At 38.7% G+C, this 19509-nt stretch overlaps 1 protein-coding gene across 2 annotated transcripts in view; it reads right to left on the bottom strand.

Moving 5' to 3' along the window:
* Sec63 (SEC63 homolog, protein translocation regulator) overlaps positions 1-19509 on the bottom strand; it is a 58430-nt gene that overhangs the window by 25565 nt on the left and 13356 nt on the right. For both annotated transcript variants that reach the window (XM_051175580.1, XM_051175581.1), the window contains exons 3-12: positions 13905-14019; positions 12244-12356; positions 10183-10244; positions 8821-8879; positions 7178-7228; positions 6103-6211; positions 3794-3888; positions 3572-3704; positions 1577-1669; positions 451-605 (exon numbers count right to left, since the gene is read on the bottom strand). In XM_051175580.1, the coding sequence (XP_051031537.1) occupies positions 451-605; positions 1577-1669; positions 3572-3704; positions 3794-3888; positions 6103-6211; positions 7178-7228; positions 8821-8879; positions 10183-10244; positions 12244-12356; positions 13905-14019 (985 nt within the window). The remainder of the gene's footprint in view (positions 1-450; positions 606-1576; positions 1670-3571; positions 3705-3793; positions 3889-6102; positions 6212-7177; positions 7229-8820; positions 8880-10182; positions 10245-12243; positions 12357-13904; positions 14020-19509) is intronic.

The following is a 19509-nucleotide window of genomic DNA, read 5'->3' as shown; positions in this document are numbered from 1 at the left end:
CTTCTACTATATACATAGTAACTTTTTTCGTTTTGTTTTTGAAACGGGGTCTCACTGTGTGGCCCAGGCTAGCCTCATGTTCACTACTTAGCCTAGGCCTCAAATTTACCACAGCCTTCCAGCCTCAGCCTCCCAGAGTGCTTATACTACCACACCCACTATAATAATTGCCCAACCTTTAAGTCAAAAACAAAATAAAAAGTATGTGATACATTCTTATTTGATACATATATTTTTGCAATGTAAAAATATTAATTGCTAAAATTCACTCAACCTAAAACAGTTAATTCTATAGTAGTAAAATATTATAAAACTACCTAATTAAGAAATACGGATAAAATGATATTGTAAATTTAAGAAATCCACAGTAACCAAATCTAGAAAACTTTATTCACATTACCTTATGATACAACAAGTTGTTACACTCTGATTAGAAAGCAGTCAACAAACCTTTTTATGGTTCGAAACTCTCCTAAGATTGTCCTCCTCGATGTGTGGGAGCTGCAGAAGGGGGGACTTAAACTGCTGGAGGCCTTGGACAGCCATCTGGGAAAGCTTCATACAGTTTTCTAAGGATGCCAAAGTTGGAGCACGAAACTCCCTTTCTTAGAAAGAATAGGAAAAAAGAGAAACAAACGGGCTGGCTGTACTTTTTACACTTTCATTACAAGGAGTAAAATCAGTAAAAATTCAACATCAGGATTTTGATTTTTCCTTTAGAAACTACTGAAAAAAAAAATGTTAAACTTGGTCAAGTGTGTATTACTGAGCAACAGCCACTAATTTAACAAAAGTCTCAGTATCAACTCCAATAATGGTAAAATATCAGGCACCATCAGTAAGTACCATACGTGGTGGAAAACACCTGTGACCCCAGCACTTGAGTGCCAATCCTAGCACTCACAAGGCTGAAGCCAGGGGACAGTGTTTCCAGGGCCAGTCTGACAGTGCAGTCAGATGCCACAAACACAAACCCCCAAAAGCGCCCTAAGGTGGACACAGTAGAGTACAGCAGGACCGTTACTGCTTAAGAAGCTAAGACAGATTTGGCTACAAAGCAACACCCTACCTCAAAAATAAAAGAGTAAGTAAGTATTTTGTGTTTTTTACATCTATCTTTATTTTTACTTTTTGAAGGCAGCAAGGTCAAACTAGACCCATGCCTCAGCCTAACAAGTGCTGAGATTACAGATATAATCCATGCCTTGCTCAAACTCTTTGTACTTACAAACGCCAACAACAGTAAATAAGAAGATCTTATCAATATTCCAAATGTATCGTAACACTGCCAAGAACTAAAATCACCCACAACAAAGTATAAAGTCCTTTTTTTTTTAGCATCTCCTTTTCCACTAACAGCTCAAAATTCCTTTTCTACACACACACACACACACACACACACACACACACACACACACACACACACAGAAAAGAATGAGAACAATCACGAGCAAATCTGAGAAACCTGACTGACCCAGGACACATACTTGTACTTAAGCACTCACAAAGCTTTAAACTGTGAGTATACCGAGCAAATGCTTACAGGAAGCCCAAATTAGTTACATTTCCTCCTCACCTTCGCGGCTCCTGGCCATGATGATTAGCTGGCAGATTACATTAACCATTTCTTGAAGCAGAGCAGGACATTTTTTCAGCATGAACTGTTGATCTGGCGGGGAAAGAAAACAACCCTGAAATAAGCCATTCTAACCTCACCGTGAAAACACCTTTCCCATTGGAAGGCCATGGCTAACACAAAATGTCCTGGCCCTTAAATATTTCACATAGTTTCAGAATTTTAATGCGTAAAGGAATGTTTATCCTCAACATCATTGCAAAACTGTCCTAATCATAAATTCAGTTCTAATCTTGCTATCTTTGAAAATGTCCTGCTTGTGCTGTTAAGTTCCTATAACTAACTGTAGGTCAATACAAAGACTATGAATGAGAATAAACTCAACTAAACATAGAAAAAAGAGGAGGAGAAAGTTAAAGGGGGGGGGGCATGACTAAACTTGTAAGCTTGCTTGTGGTGCAAGCCTGACCACCTGAGTCCAATCTCCAGAAACAAGCAAAAACAATAGGCTGGCAAGATGAACCAGTGCTTAAGAGAATGGTTGCTCTTTCAGAGGGCCAAGGTTCAAGTCCTAGCACTCACATGGTAACTGACAGCAGTCTGTAACTAAAGTCCCAGCGAATCAAATACCCTCTTCTGCCCTCCTCAGCACTGAACACGTGATACATGGCAGCACTGCAGGCAAAACGCCCATATACATTACAATAAAACAATAAATTAAAGAATTCTAACAGGCTGGGAATGTAGCCAGGTGACAGAGTATATGAGAGTATATGCACAGCACATGTCAGGTCCTGGGTTCAAATACCAGCAATACAGAAAAATAAATCATCATCATCCATTTGAAGGGCTAAAAGACATCTCAGAAGTTAGAGCACTAGCTGCTGTCCCAGATGATTGGAATTCAGTTTCCAACACCCACACAGTGGCTCACAACCATTGTAACTACAGTTCCAAGGAACCCAAGGCTCTCTTCAGGCATCTGTGATATACACGAAGACAGATAAGATTTGGTACTCAACCTAAAAAGCAGACCCGCTGTGTGTGAGAAATGATGAGTTAAAATGAATACGCCTACCATATGTGCACAGAACATTAATAAACTACTACTTTATTTCAAAGTAACTCCAGGAACAATGCCTAAAAATGTTCCTTCCTCTGCCCTAAGCATCCTTCCTAGCACTAAGTACCAAATATCTTTATTTCCAGGAGCCCTGGATTGCAACATTAGCTGAACAGTGGGGGTGGGCGGTGGTGGTAAAATTTCATTCAGAAAGAATGTTTATGTTTTAGGATGGCAAGTTTTTAAGTTTCAACGGAAATACTACAGCTAAAAGATGACATTCATATCAATGAGCTCTCTGGAAACACTTGCATCTCAACCACAGCCTCCGTTTTAGAGAATAGATATTTCAAACACTTATGAACCTTTAAGTAAAAATCAAACCTACTTCTCTGTACTACTACTACTGAGAAGTGGGGGGGGGATAGCATTGGATTAAGAGGGTCAGATATTTGCTGTAAATCTACTTTTGCCCCTCTGAAATCTTTCAAGTTCTTTAATCAAACATCACCAGGAGACCAAGAGCCAGACATGGTGATGCGAATCTACAATCTCAGTCCACAGGAGGCTGAAGTGTCTCCAGCTTGAGTCCACAGAGCAAGTTTAAGGGCAGCTTGAGACACATAACTGAGACTGTCTCAGAAAGCAAAGCCACTTAGGTAACTCTTCTACTAACCTGAAATTATTAAACATTTTCATACAGAGTATTCTGACCTTGAAATAATGAATTTGACATTTGCCAAAAGCTAATGTAGACTTTCAAACTACGTGTAAAGGAATTACATATAGATTTTTTTAATGGAATATAACCAACTATTTGATTGAAAAAAAAAAAAAAAAGAGAACATTGTCTAAACTCTGAATCACCAAGACTACTTATATCTGTCGTTTTGTTCCCATTAAAACTCTTTAAAATGAAGAGTCACAAATACCTTCTTCCAGGGTCTCAGGAATTTTCATTCTAGCAAGATGAGACAGTAAAAGAACTCTGGCCTTCAGGCTATATGGACAGGTAAGTGGAGGTTCATTCTTCTTTAAATTTATGCTGCCAATTTCTCTGATTAGCTAAGGCAAACAAAATAATTATTCAGAAACATGAATCATTCACTTTTGTACTTTACTGCTCATCCAAAAATTTGTAAGATCAGACTAACCTGAGGTATTAAAATATTATCTGTCGGCCTGCTTGTAGCATCTTTATTATATTGAGGATCGAATTCAGAAGCTCCAGCTAAAACCATGATGAGACCTATAGAAATAAAACAAATATAATGGTAAAGTAAATATTTGCTCATCTATTAATCTATCTTCCTGGGATACCTCCCTTAACCCTAAAGCACCTTTCTAATCATACACAACACAACCCTGAAAGTCGTCTGGCCTCCAATACTGACAAGTAAATTAGCATCTTCCTCTAATACAAAAGAAACTGTACTTTTTAAAGTTGTTGCCTATCCCAAATGAGTATGTTTGTCAAATTATGGGCACAAAATGATTGGAAAAATAAGGTCATTTAAAACAGCATGTTTCTATATTAAGCATGTGTTCCATAGAAGTCTGCTAAGAACATTACACTTGATGTGATGTTGGAATGTTGCATGTGAAAGAATGTCCTTCAGTTAAGTAAGACTGGAAATAACGAATTACCAAGAGCAGGAGATTCTCCTTATTCTACGACCTCTCAGAATATCAAAGTAAACAAAAATTCTGGAACTTTCGAGTGCTTTATAGAAATTCCCTGCCACGTGTATTATCATCCTAAAAGCTCTGTAAGTACTGACACTACAATCAACTTCACCCTAATCATGAACCTTTCCTTACCTTTAATAGAGGAAAAAATACATGTGATAACAAAAGGTGGGACTACAGATGCTGAAGGGTAGAGACCACAGTTCTGTGGCTTCCTGGCTAAACGACCTGGGCAACAGTCTTCACATTTCTCCTTGTGCATTAATTTCTTCAGATGTGCCCAACACACAGCAGGCACAGTAAACGTGCAACCTACTACTATCCCCGCAAAAAATTAATTAATTAATTAGTTAATTAATTATTCAGACAAGGTCTCACCATGTAACTTTGACTGGAACTCAATATGTAAACCAGTCTGGCCTGGAACTCACAGACATCTATCTGCCTGCTCTGGCCTCTCAAGTGCTGGGGTTAAAAGCATGCATCACCACACCAAGCTCAAATAATTTCATGTGGAGGGAAACAAATAACTCATCCTTTTCTATAGCCTATGCTCGCTATGTAGTTAAGGGGTTCACAGACTCTATGTTCAATTATATTATGGATTTTGACCATATCTTCCCCTCCCCTTCCAGCTAGTACTCTTCCTTTTCCCGGACAGTCTTGCTTCAATTTTCATGACATATATGTATATATGGGTGTGTATATGTGTATATCTATGATTTTATATATACACATAAAAACCTAGGATCTACTTGAGAGAAACGCAATGAACGTTTTGAGTCTCATTTATTTCACATAATATAGTTATCTCCTGTTTAATCAATTTTCCTGAAACTTCCCTAGGTTCATTCTTCCTTATGGAAGAATTAAAAAAAAATGATGGTTATTAATATATATTTATACTTATCCACTTATTGACAGACACAGGCATATTCTACAGCGTGGCTGTTGTGTGCAATGCCATGGTAAGCTCAGATGTGGAGGTATCTGACTTAGCTTCCTTTTGGAATATTCCCAGAGGTGGCATGCCTACCTTATCATATGATAATTTTACTTAAAGATTTTTGAGTAATCTTCATGTATAGTGGATGGATGAACTTACATTTTCACCAGCAACTGCATCCTTGCCAGCTTTTGTTAATTGTTTTCTTAATAACAGCAAGCCTGACAAGAGTTAAGATAGAATTCCTCTTCCTTTTAAAACACTGGCTTGGAACTCCCTATGTAGACCAGGCTGGCATCAAACTTGGGGCAATCCTCCTGCCTCTTTGAGTACTTGAATTACAGGTGAATACATTCACACCAGGTTTTTAAATTCTTTATTCATTCTAGAAATTCATCCTCTCTCAGTTGTTTAGCTACTGAACATTTTTCTCCATCTTGTAGGCCATCTCCCTACTCAATTGTTGCCTTTGCTATGTAGAAACTTGGTAATTTTATACATTTTCATTAAAGACATAAACTAGTCATCTGGAAAGAGGAAACCTTATCTGAGGAAATGCCTCCATCAGACTGGCCGGTGGGCGTGTCTGTGGGGTACTTTCCTGATGCTGATGGAGGAGGTACCAGTCCTGGGCAGGTGGGCCTAGGCTGTATGAAAAAGTCATGACCGTGAGGTGGAAAGGGGGCCATTCATTTGGCAATGGTCCTCTTGGTTTCTGATAGCTGATGAACTACAAAACGAAATCTACTATAGAGTTAAGAAATACATAGCAATATATAATGATTCAGAAAGCAATGCAACAAACAGCAGTTTCTTCGGTTTACTTACGTTTCATATCCATATTTCGGGTTTTATAAACAAAGTATGTATAAATCTGTGTTGTACGTATTAGAATCTGGTCTCCACTATATCGTATTGACCGATACCACCAAGAGCCCTAAACACAAATAAAATTGAACAAGATATAAAACATGAAAAATGATAAATGTTAAGGTTGAGGCAGCACAATGTTTTTTGTGAATTTTTCAAAAATGTATTAAGAGCAATGATGTGCTTGAGCTTGTTTCATATTTCAAATAATTTATTTAACAAAGACTTACATTGTCAGACACCTAAAATACCACCACAAATCATCAGGCATGATTAAAATGCTTTAGGTTTTAGGCAGAAAGTGTTTAAAATATAAAACAAGAATAAAACCACCCACTGCTATAAGCTATTAAAGTGGTTTCTAACACAAAATTTTCTAGGAAACATTTGGCAAGTATAGAGCCATGTATTGCTGACATGTTTTCATTCATGTTCTCATTCATTGGGTTGTACACAGCAATCCTATGAAGAGGTCAAGACAGATGTGTAACAGGACTCATGGAGCCACACAAACTCCAGAATCAAAAAGAACACAAGGCTCAAAGAAACAAACGATGAAAACTATAAACTTTCTGGTAGCTCTGCATTACAGTACTACACAGCTATGTTTTCAGATGAGGCAGCTAGGGGCTGGGGACAGCTTAGTGGTTAAGACTATATACTGTTCTTACAGAGAACCCACGGTCTGTTCCCATTGCCCACATCAACTAACTCATAACCACTCCAGCTCAGGGGATACAATACTCTCTTCTGAACTCCGTATACACGTACTCCCATGTACATATACCCCCCCACACACACACGTTAAAAAGCAGACCAGGCGTGGTGGCACCTTTAATCCCAACAATCAGGAAGCAGAGGCAGGAGTCTGAGGACAACCTGGACTACCTGTCAAGTTCCAGGCCAGCTGGAGTTAGGTAATAAGACCCTGTTTCAAACAACAACAACAATATCTTCAAAAACATGAGATTGAATCAAAATCTTATGGAGCAACTACCCCCACCTCCAAATTAATTATAAGTGTAGAACTTACCACAACAACAGGAAGTATAACCATAAACGCCAATCCATACACAAGTAAAACCTAGAATTCAAGACAGAGAACAGTTTAAAGTGCCTTGGTCTGGTAGGTTAAGTCAATGTTCACACTATTAAAGTACTCTGTTATTGAAGGTGACTGGATTTTATGGACAGCATAGCTGAAGTACAAACATTACAGAGCTTGTCCTAGGTCATACAGGTTAGCAGTGTTACATTCAAACTCTAGAGCTTGTGTCTGGTATACAAATCACCTTTTAATTTTCTCTTCACTGATCTAATATAGATAACTGAAAAAATCTGTAAATTATGCCTCTCTCCCCTGAAGCACTTTTCTGCATTCATATTTTGCAAGTAGTACTGTGAAATAAATTACAGGCCCTTACAAACTAACTCCAGAGCCTAACTACAAGTGTGTCTTTTCATTATTGTTACTGAATAGTAGCTATTGACTTTTTGCCAACAGCTTTGTCTGCAATCTGTCAGCTACGTTTCTCTTTTCTATTATCCCACACTAACCCTAAGATTGACAGAAATCCTTACAAGCACCAAGGATAGAAATTTCCCAATTTTAATGTCACAAAATAACATTTTCAAAACAAACTATAGCTAAACTGTGTGTATTTTTTGACTTTTAAAGTTTAAAAAAGACTTCTCAGACCAGCAAGATGGCTCAGTAGGTAAAGGCGCCTGCCACCAAGCCTAACTACCTGAGTTCCAGTCCCAGAACCCACATGATAGGAGATAACCAACTCCAGCAAGTTATCCTCTGACCTCCACATCCCTGCTGTGGCCCTGGGCAACACCTACCCCCAAAATATACACACACACACACACACACACACACACACATACACACACACACACGCACGAGAGAGAATACATTTAAAACTAATAAGGAAAAATCATATCAAAATGAAACAGCTCCTAGATCATTACTTTCAAGAGCCCTCAAGTAGAGAACCATCCATTTTTAAACAATGTACGAAGACAATCCCTGGTGCTTTAGGGCTGTAGCAGACACAGTGATGGAAGTCTGTCTGATGACCCACTGCTTCCTCGCTGGGATGGGCATGTTTCAATGTAACATAAAGTAACTTAGCTTGAGTAAAGGTAAAATGAATATGTTAAATTATAAATTCACCTGAGATAAATACGGCTATCATAAAAGCTGACAGTTCTCAAACCAAAAGTAAGACACTACCCAAAAAAACTTTCAAAATAAATTGGTAAAACTTGAAGGCTTCAAACTTACATTTAGAATATATTGTTGCTGGATGGTGGTGACACACAGCTTTAATCCCAGCACCCAGGAGGCAGAGGCAGGTGGATTTCTGTGAGTTCAAGGCCTGCCTGGTCTACAGAGTTTCAGGGCAGCCAGGGCTACATAGAGAAACCCTGTCTTGGGAGGAAAAAAATTCAGCAACAACAAAAAACTAGAATGCACTGTCCTAAACCGGCACTGTAATAATGAGAACCAATTCTTTTCTCTTGCCATGTAGCTTTCAAAACACAGTAAAACTTAAAAAGCATTTGAGAGTTCCTTTGTGAAAGCTTTCATTATATTACACCTTAATACAGTATATGAAAAAAAGTATATCAAGAATATCAGAACAGGCCTTATTTAAATGCACTTACCAGAATTGAATTTTTCTGGTCAACTATCCAAGCTGGCAAGGCAATTCCAAAGCTTGTAGCTGAAATAAAATAAATCATTTGTCAACAGACGTTGCCTTCAATTTTATTTATCTACATCTCAAAATTAAGTTCCCTTCCCATTTCCCCAAAACACCTGAAGATTACATTACATTTATTTCCATTCAGCAAACCCAAAAGACTACACCTAGGCATGTACAAATCTTGAGCAGAAGGATCACTGGAAGTTCAAGGTCAGCATGGATGCCACAATGAGACTGTCTCAAAATAAATAAATGTATATGTGTATGCTACAAAATAATGTGAGTACGAAACATCATAGTTCTCAATGGGGAAACTTTTTACACTTAAATTTCTTTTTCCTAGGAAACCCAAATCCTTTCATGCCTTAAATTCATATACACACTATGAAAATGCAAGAAACTAGTAAAGAAAAAAATGCTTGCATGTGCTCATAGTGTAGACACACGTATGCATGTTTGTATGTGGAGGAGTATGTGTATACACATTCAGGTACCGTGCATATGGAGAATGTTTATTATGATTTTTAAATTGTAAGCATGTGTTTCTATCTATGAATAGGTATGTACATGTTGAGAACAAGTGTCCCCAGAGACCAAGATCAGATCTCCTTGGAGCTGGAATTACAGGCAGCTTTGAGCTGTTCAATACAACACTGGGAAGGCCTAACCTTCTCATCCTGGTCACCCCTCCCCCCAAGAAGAAGGAGAAGAAGTAGTAGTAGTAGTAGTAGTAGTAGTAGTAGTAGAACCACCACCACCAGGTCAAATTTGTTGGGAACTAAAGTCTTTAAGTAAATGGAGAGGCTGGAAAGACTGCTCAGTGGTTAAGAGCACTTGCTGTCTTGTGGTTGTGAGCCTAGCCTTTGAGCCTTCTCTCCTACCCCAGCTATCTCATCAGTTAAGAGCCTGGATTCAGTTCCTAGGACCCACAAAGTGGCTCACAACTATCCACAACTCCAATTTCAGGGGATCCAACATCCTTATCTAACACACACATAAGCAAAACACATAAAATAAAATAAATTTTAAATAAAAGAAAAAAGAGTGCTTGTTGCTCTGTCAAGACTCAGGTTGAGTTCCCAGACCCTCATAACGGCTCGCAATGGCCCCATAACTCCAGCTCTAGGAGACCTGATGGATCCCACTCTTTCTGATCTCTGTTGACACAAACATAAATATAAGTGAAACATATATACACACAAAATATTTTTAAAAGAAGTTCAAGTTTTCATATGCATAAACAGAAAAATCAGTATTCCTCTTATTCTAGTTAATCTTTTCATAATATATAATACTACCAACATTTTTATATTCACCGCACCTTGAGGCCCATCTGGATTTCCAAATTCTTCCCAATTTTTCCGAGACTCTTCATCTGTTAAACTACCATGAAGAAAACAAAGTATCAAAATTAGAAATCCATAACCCAAAAACTGTATTCAAATGTAAGAACTTCATTAGCCAGTCAATACCTTTGTTTTTAGACTTCTTTATTTACGCGTGCGCACGCGCGGCATGCGTGAGTGTGTGTCTATATGTACGAGAGTGCAGGCACACACAGAGACTTTGAAAGTACCTGGATCTGGAGTTACGGGCAGTTGTGAGCTGCCCAAACTGGGTGCTGGAGACTGAACTCTTTGGTTGTTCAGAAGGGAGGATGGTGAGCGCTCCTGACTGCTCCAATGTCACACCTACCCCACCTGAAGCAAACTCACTTCTTAAAAGATATTAACCAAGGCTGGGGATGAGGCTTACTCAATAAAGTGCTTGCTGTGCAAGCATGGAGACTGGAAAGTCCCAGCACCCATGTAAACCTGACAGAGGTATGGCAGCCCACCTAAAACCTAGCATTCAGTTGACAAAGACAGGCCAGTTTTTACTGTTTGGATTTAAGTAAGAGAGGCTTTCTAAGTAAAGAAAGTAGAGAGTATATAGGCAAACACCCAACACCAACCTCTACATACATGTGCACCCACATGAGGGAACACACATACCATACAGATATACATACCCTCCCACAAAAAGGGATTAATGATTAAAAGAATCAAAAAAAGTCTCTTGGAACTCAGAAAAGGAGTATAAGTGTGTGTGTGTGTGTGTGTGTGTGTGTGTATGTGTGTGTGTATATGCTACTAATCCCTAGACCTTGATACAAATTCCTGATTAGTTCAACTTTAGCCAATTAAATCTGATGAAAAAAGGCTATTTTCTACATCCTCTAATAATGTAAGTTTTAAAGTAACTTTTTTCCCCTAAGTCTACTTTCTAAAAGTTCTGATGAAGACAATAATAATTTAAAATAGAGGAGTTACTCCGAAACAGTGGCATTATGCTCTCAAGAGGTAAATATCACCTATAAAATGCCACTGTTGTGGAAAAACTAAGCCGAGTGCCAGGAGAACTAGGAAAATACCTTCTACACAAGAGCTTTCAGGTCAGGCAATATGAGTGACGGAATGATTTTCAATGCCTAAATAAAATTAAGTCCAGACCTGGCCAATAGCTCAGAGCAGAGAATTAAATGACTCTATTTCAGATCCCAGTATATGTCATTAAAAAGCACTAGATGAAAATCTCAACTCCTTAACAAACCTGATAATGCTTTGGAAACAAAAAAGATCATAATAGCCAAATCAATTCTAGGCACAAAGAACACAGCCAGAAGCATCCTCTTAACTAGCCTAAAACTACCTACAGAGCCACAGTGACAATGGCAGCATTGTGCTGGTACAAAATCCAACAGGCAGAACAACAGAACAGAAAATCAGAGATAAACCCACAGTTGTGATCTCCTAAGCTTTGATAAAGGTGTCAAAAACATACACTAGAGGGAAAAACTCTTTTCGTCAAATGGTGGTGGTTTGAAAGAGAAAGACCCCTACAGGCTCATGTATCTCAATACTTGTTTCCCAGCTGGCAATGTTTAGAAGGTGTAGGAGGTGGCCTTGTGTCACTGGGTGGGCTTTGAGGTTTCACAAGGTCATTCCAGGCCCCATCTTGCTCTATCTCCACCCTTCAGATGGGATATAAGCTCCCAGCTACTTTCCAGTATCACGTCTACCTGCCTGCTTGCCTCCATGCTCATCATGGATGAGCTCCTCAAGGCCCTAATTAAATAATTTATTTTATAATCTGCCTTGGTTACAGGACCTCTTCACACCAAAACAGTAACTAAGACAAGTTTAATTAAACTTGGCAAAATCACTTCTCCAAGTCTAACCCTGAATAACTTGTGGTTTAATTAAACTACCACTTTAGAGCTGCTGAGTAAGTCCATAAATGGCAGGTTCAAATATACCTGGTTAATATTTAAGAAAAGTATCTGACATTCATTTTACTTTCCCCTTTCTTTTAAAAGTGTAACAGGCCCTACGATACTTACGCTGCATAAGCTTTTGCTATCCTCATGAACATAACTTCATCACCTCCTTTATCTGGGTGATATTTAAGTGACAACAATCGATATTGTTTCTTAATTTCTGCTACTGTTGCTCCCTAAAAGGAAACGTTTTGTTAATACATATGAATATAATGCAAGAAATAACCCTATTTTTATTTTAAACCATGAACTACTCAACATTCTGACAAAAGAGAATAACATTTTCTCCTATACATTTTGTCTTCATACTTCTTTTGTTCAATAGAGCTATTTTTATCAGGCATTTAACTATATGGCATACAATACACGAGTCACTGGTGGTAATAGTGGTGAGATCATGTAACTGCGCATTTAAATAAAAGTGTACTGGCTTTAAACATCCAAAAACGATCACGAGTAAATTCATGCAGTTAAGTCACAGATCTGCTGTCTTTATATTCTGAGCAGCATCTTATTTCATCTGACTGTCAGGGTTCTAATTTTAAGTAAAAATTTTAAAGAACTGGCATTGAATCTCAGTATCACTTCTTACCAATAATTTTGGACCACTATTATTTCCCCACACCTTTTTATTAAACTCTTGGTAGCCATGATGGTTACAGTAAGGAAAAACAGACACTGGGCTGGAGAGAGAGCTCATGGGTTAAAGTTCATACTGCTCTTAGAAAGTGTGCACAAGTCTAGTTCCCAGCACGAACAAACTGGGCAGGTTCAGGGGATCCAGCATCCTCAGATGGCTTCTGCATTCTCATACACAAACTCACACTCACACATACATACAAACATACATACATAAACACATACAGACATACATACATATACAATTAAAAATAAAACCTTAAATTGTTTAAAAGGAAACCAATCAAATAGAAGTGCTATTATGTGCAAACTTTTCTTCTACAAAGCACAAAACTAGATGATGAACATTCTCCTTAACTTGTATTCTATCAACTTCAAAACCAAGTCATCCACTGAAGAAAAAGGAAGCTTAAAACCACAGCCACTAGATCCAGTCTGCCTACTAAGCTGTTACAGGACCCAGTTCCCCCAGCCAACTCCAGTTCTAATGCTCTGTAGGTTTAAGAACCAAAATCTCCCCCAAAGAATATAATCAAGGGTTACTTAATTCAGTGATAATGGCAATAGTTTCTTACAAGTACCCCTAACTCAAACTTAAGATATTACATATGTCAATCAACATGAATGTATTTTTAAAAATAGTCACTTCTCATCATCAAGTAACCTTAAAATTTTGTTATAAACTAATACTAGTAGCAATCAACAATAGAACAAATATATCTAAATGACAATAAGATTCTTTTTTTAATTAACTGATAAGGCTGAAGAGATGGTTTGGTGGATAAAATCTTATATTGCTCTCCCTGAGATCCTGAGGTCGGTACTCAGCACCCACATCAAGAAGTTTAAAACCTCCTGCAAACTCCAAGAGGTCTGGCAGCCTCTTCTGTCTTCTGTCTGCCTGAGTACACATACAACACAGATACACATAAACCAAAAATACAAATACTTAACAAAAAAAAAAAAAAAAAGGTTAAAAGACAAAATTCTGATTCTTTTGGAAATGTCTAATTTGTTTTAGAGTATGGACCTTTTGTATTCAGGGTATTGTTAAATTAATGATAGTACATAAGAATGCTACTTACAGGATCCAAATTTAACACTTCATAAGGATTGTACTCCTGATATTCTCGGTCTGTTTTGGAAACTTTGTATGCAAGGAATAAGAACAATGCCCATCCTGCAAGCAGAACTATTTTCCTGTTGAGGAAAAAGACAAATGACATAAAATGACATAAATGAACACTACTGCACGGCTCTCTGCAAGCTAAAGAAATAAAACAATCTAAAGCAATTCCTCACCACCATGCTACACTACCGACTTAAACTTAAGTTCCTGTTACAGCAAGGATGCTGTCTTTTCCACTTCTGAATCCTCTAGAATCTAGTAGAGTGCCTTCATGTAATAGATGCTTCCAGTTATTATTTGGAGAATTAAATACAGAAATACTAGACTCGTTAAAATACATAAATGTTAAGCAGCCAAGAAACCACTTAGTGTAAAAAAAAAAGATTACTCTTGACCTTGAAATTTCATAGTTAGTAAGGTGAATTTTTAAAAACTGGCTAGGTATACACAGATGAATAAACAGACTTCTTTAAACTGTAAAGTTTGGAAATAGTCTAGTATCTATCAGCAATAACTAATTCAGGGAGAGGAGTCAAACCATGGTGCAGTCTCACAAAAGACATTTTATATCTAACATGTAAACATGTGCACATGCTAAGGATCTAAAAGAACAATTAGAAAAAATGAATTTTCCTCTCTCCTGAATGCATTCTATATAGTAAAAATCAAATATAAACAGCTTTAAATGTTCATCAATGAATTACTAGGCAAAATAATAATAATTTCAATCATTTAAACAGAGTAAATACTTTATAGTAAACTAAAGTAAAATCAGTCATGAAATTCTTTTAATGTTAAATTTGAAAGGGAAAAACAGTTTTCAAGCTTTGTAAAACAATCTAATTTCTATAAACAGAAACATGATTAGAAATAAGAGTATGAAGTAATCACTATCTTTAGGTGAAAAGTGAACTTTTATTTAGATCCTTTGTATGACAATTTGTTACAATGAATACGATTTGTTAGACAAAAGTATAAAATAATCAAGAAAAACTGTAAAGACTGGCTTTAAGGACAAAAAAAAAAAGTTCCTTATGTTTAAGCTCCTTGTTTCTGTCACTGTACTGAGATGACATCTAGGGCCTTTCCTGTCTGTGCTAGGCAAGAACTCTGAGTTACACCCTCAGCCTGTGTTTCTGCTCTTTGATAGAACTGGGCTTAAATGCACTTATCATTTGGAAATAAGCCTCTCCACCTGGAATCACCTAGAATGATTCCTTATTTTTCTGCTTACCCAATTTTCAATAAACAGATTTTATTCTTCAATGTTTCACAAGCTTTCCTACAATCATGCATTTACTGTCTTGTATCTGTCAAAATCTCGTCCCCATGTGTGCCTACCTACACAAACTCTATATTCACCCTTCAAGTCAACTAAAATTATCAACTAAAAAGCAATCCTTTGAAGAGAACACAGTTCAGAACCAACAATAACTTTTTTCCATTGACTTGCTGCAAATTCCTTGGACATCTAAACAAGATCTTATTCAGTGTTTACTAACCCCTGGGTAGTTTAAACAGCAATGATAACTGAGAGACACAAGTCTCCTTCCATTTGGGCAAATCAATATTCTACCCCCCCCTCCCTCTCTCTCTCTCGTCCTCTCTTCCCCTCCACTCCCCTCCCCTCTCCCTCTCCCCCTCTCTCCCTCAGGAAGGGTCTCATATATCCTAGGCTGCCCATAAATTCACTATGTAAAAGGAGGATGGCTTTGAACTTCTGGTTCTCCTGCTTCCACAGCCCACACAAGTGCTAACTGTCTGCCATGCACCACCATACCTGGTTTACAGGGTGCTAGGGATCAAACCAAAGACTTCCTGCATGGTTGGCCAGCACTCTACAAAAATCCCCAGGAATATTTTAAACTTTTAAAGGTATATAACTTCAAGCCATTTTCTAGCCCACCCAAATGCCCACATGAATGCCCAAAGAGGAGATCGAACCCCGTGTAGAACATCTCCCTCTTTCTCCTGGCCACAAAGCAAAACTCACAAGCTCAACTCCCACCATTATTACATATCAATTAAGAAAGTTTGGTAACTTCCATGATGGGTTTGTACTTTGAAAGTGACTCATGTAGTAAACATAATCAATTCATGGGCTATTACTAGTAACTCTTCCCCAAGTCTCAGATGCTAGGAATATAGATCAACATTGGAACATTTAACTAGATTTGCAAGGTTCAACCCCACTACCACACACACACACACACACACACACTCTTACCCACACTTAGAACCCACTTAAAAAGCCTCCCCTGCCTTGGGCCAAGTGAGCCCTTCTACTGTTCTCCCACAGCAAACCTCCTCTCCCAGTCCTTACTGCTATGGTTTAGCAGTACAAAGTACAAAAAAGTGGTAGGACCAGTTCAGTGGACCAGTCTGAGAATCAGAATTCATATCTCTAACCCACAGAAAAGCCAGACGGTCATGATTGCCCATTAAACCCCTGTGTTCAGGAGGCAGAGATGGGATCTAGGGCAAACTGACTAGATACACTAGCTTGGGAAACTCCATGTTTAGCAAGAAGCCTGTACAATTTTAAATGTCAATTTGCCATCATCTATATCACCTGAATAAAGAACCTCAATTAAGGGATTGCCCAGATCAGACTAGCCTATGGGCATGCCTGGGAATCATCTTGATTGCTAACTGATGCAGAAAGACCTAGTCAGCCCACTGTGGGCAGCCTCACTCCCTAGGCAAAAAGTCCTAAGCTATATAAAGATGGTAGAAATCTAGATTAAAGATAACTGGCAACAGCTAAGCACTGAGCCAGACTCCTGGAATCCAGTTGTAGAGAGGGAGGAGTGATGAGCAAAGGGGCCAAGACCATGGTGGGGAAACCCACAGACAGCTGACCTGAGCAAGTGGGAGCTCATGGACCCCAGACTGACAGCCAGGAACCCTGCATAAGACCAAACCAGGCCCCCTAAACATGAGTGATGGTTAGGGGGCTTGGGCAGAATATGGGGCCTCTGGCAGTGGAATCAGTATATCCCTAGTGCACAAATGGGCTATAGAGGTGTATTCTCTCAATCTAGATACATAAGGGAGGACCTAGGTCCTGCCCCAAATACTGACAGACTTTGATGATCCCCCATGGGAGCCCTCATCCTCTCTGAGGAGTGGATGGGAGCTGGCATGGGAAGATGGTGGGGAGAATGGGAAGATGGGAGAGGGAACTGGTATTGATATGCAAAATAAGATTGTTTTAAATTTAAATAACAATTAATTAAAAAGATAACTGGCAGGAAGAAGGTAGACTAGTTAGTTGTCTGCCCAGAACAGTTTCTGCTCTTGACTGTGATTAGCAACAGAAATAAAACTAGAACATCCTATACCTCAGTAAATAAAGTAGAAAATAATCAAGGAAGACATCAGATGTCAGCCTCTGGCTTCCATACATAAATGCATGCATGCTTACCTGAAGACATGCACCCACTCAATTTGAACACACATGCACATCGTACACAAAAAGATGTGGTGGATCTTTCTTAAGAGATGAGGTCTGGGGGGGTGGGGAACTAGAGAAATGGCTCGGTGGTTTGTTTGCTCTTGCAGAGAACCAAGTTTGGTTCCCAGCACCCATATCAGGTGGCTCACAACTGCCTATAACTCAAGTCACAGGGGGGTTGACAGCTGTCCTGGACCCTCCTATATGTATTTGTAACTGTATATGTATCTACATATGTATCTGTATATATCCTCTTGCCATGATGCCATCTACCAAGCTGTAATGTTATTCCAAAGGTCACACAAACAAATGAGGCTGCCAGACCTTGTACTTTCAACCTCTAAAACTAAATAAGCTAAATAAGCCTTGTTTCTTTATAAAGCACCGAAACTCAAGTATTTCATTATAGTAACAAAGAAAGAAATGAGCTGATACTACTAACTTAACTTATTGTAATTTGGCAGTCCCTCCTAAGGTTCACATCTTTGAACCAGAGCTATTTTGTTCATCGCTGTGTATCTAGCATCTTCTATACTTGACTCATGATAGGCACACAACAATTACATGTGAAATTAAATGTAAAACTAAAGTTCGCTAATACTTTTAGTAATCTAAAGAACACTTGAAAATGCTATTTACACACAGTACACCGTAACTTTTTACTTTGATGAAATGTAAAAGTCTACCAAACCTCATAAAACAGAGTTAAAAAATCACGAAGGCAAAGCAAACATAAGGAAAAGAACGAAACATCCCAGATATGCTAAACTCTTATTAGATGCTTCACATTTGGCGTCTGTTCTCAGAGCCAAGAACAGAAGAGAAGGTTCACGACAGGAAATCCCCCTCCCTCCCAGCTGACAAAAACTATTCCAACCAATAAAACCATTCTCCAGTTTTCAGAAACTGGGGGGGGGGGGGGGGTATCGGCACACAATTGCTTATGCTCTTTGTCCAATTTTCTATTTTTTTTTTTTCCTTCAGTTTTTCAAGACAGGGTTTCTGTGTGTAGCTCTGACTGTCCTGGAACTCACTATGTAGACCAGGCTAGCCTCAAATTCACAGAGATCCACCTGCCTCTGCCTCCTGAGTGCTGAGATTTAAGGCGTGTACCACCACCGCCTGGTCCTGTGTCCAATTTTCTAAAAGAATGTTTGGTTCCTCCAAAAAGACAAACGTTCCCTCACACGCAGATTCAGTAAATTCACTTAGAAAGTCCTCTGCATTTGTTCTTTTAACCATATTTTAAATGTAATTTGGAAGCTACTTGCAGAAGTTACCCAGCTGAGTTTCAGAGATACTGTCAGGGAAGTAGGTAGTGTGAAGCAGCAAGTTTTCATATTTCTAACTTTATCTAAACCATCACCAGAATCTACGTAGTCATTCTCTGACCTTCATCCCGAATTAAAGAAATCATTTATGTATTAATGAAAAGGACTTCAACTTTTTTCCTTGAAAACTGAGGATGGATGGCTCTGGGGAAAAGAATCTTCTTCACAGCCCTGATAACCTGAGCTCAGTCCCCAGAGCTGCCCTGCCCTGCACACTGGTGCAGCGTGCCGGGCACACACCACACACACACAGAGCTGCCCTGCCCTGCACACTGGTGCAGCGTGCCAGGCACACACCACACACACACAGAGCTACCCTGCCTTGCACACTGGTGCAGCGTGCCGGGCACACACCACACACACACCATACAAACTGTAAGGGAAAGTGATAGTGTAGGTTCAGGTGCCTGAAGCACTGAGCAAAAATGGGGTAGGGGCCTGAGACTGAGAAATAAAAATCATTGGCAGTCCAAACTTTTAATCCTCAGAAGACAGAGGCAGATGGATGCTTGAGAGTTTGAGGACAGCCTGATCTACACAGCTAGTTTCAGGCCAGCCAGGGTTACACAGTGAGAACCTATCTCAAAAATAGGAAAAACAAAAAAACAAACCAAAAAGGTGTATGTTTATAAAATTTATTTTAAAATGCTAATAAACAGCAAATAAAAGTGCACAGAAAGCTATACTGGTCTCAGCACTAAGTTTCCATTTAGCTTCACATCACTGAGTAATAAATACTACCAAAGCTAAGATCCCCTATGTGCAAAAAAAAA

The sequence above is a fragment of the Phodopus roborovskii genome, unplaced genomic scaffold (genome assembly GCF_943737965.1).
Source record: "Phodopus roborovskii unplaced genomic scaffold, PHOROB, whole genome shotgun sequence".
Classification (NCBI taxonomy): Eukaryota; Metazoa; Chordata; class Mammalia; order Rodentia; family Cricetidae; genus Phodopus; species Phodopus roborovskii.
Note: the sequence above shows the minus strand (reverse complement) of the source record. Positions and strands in the feature narration are given on the sequence as shown.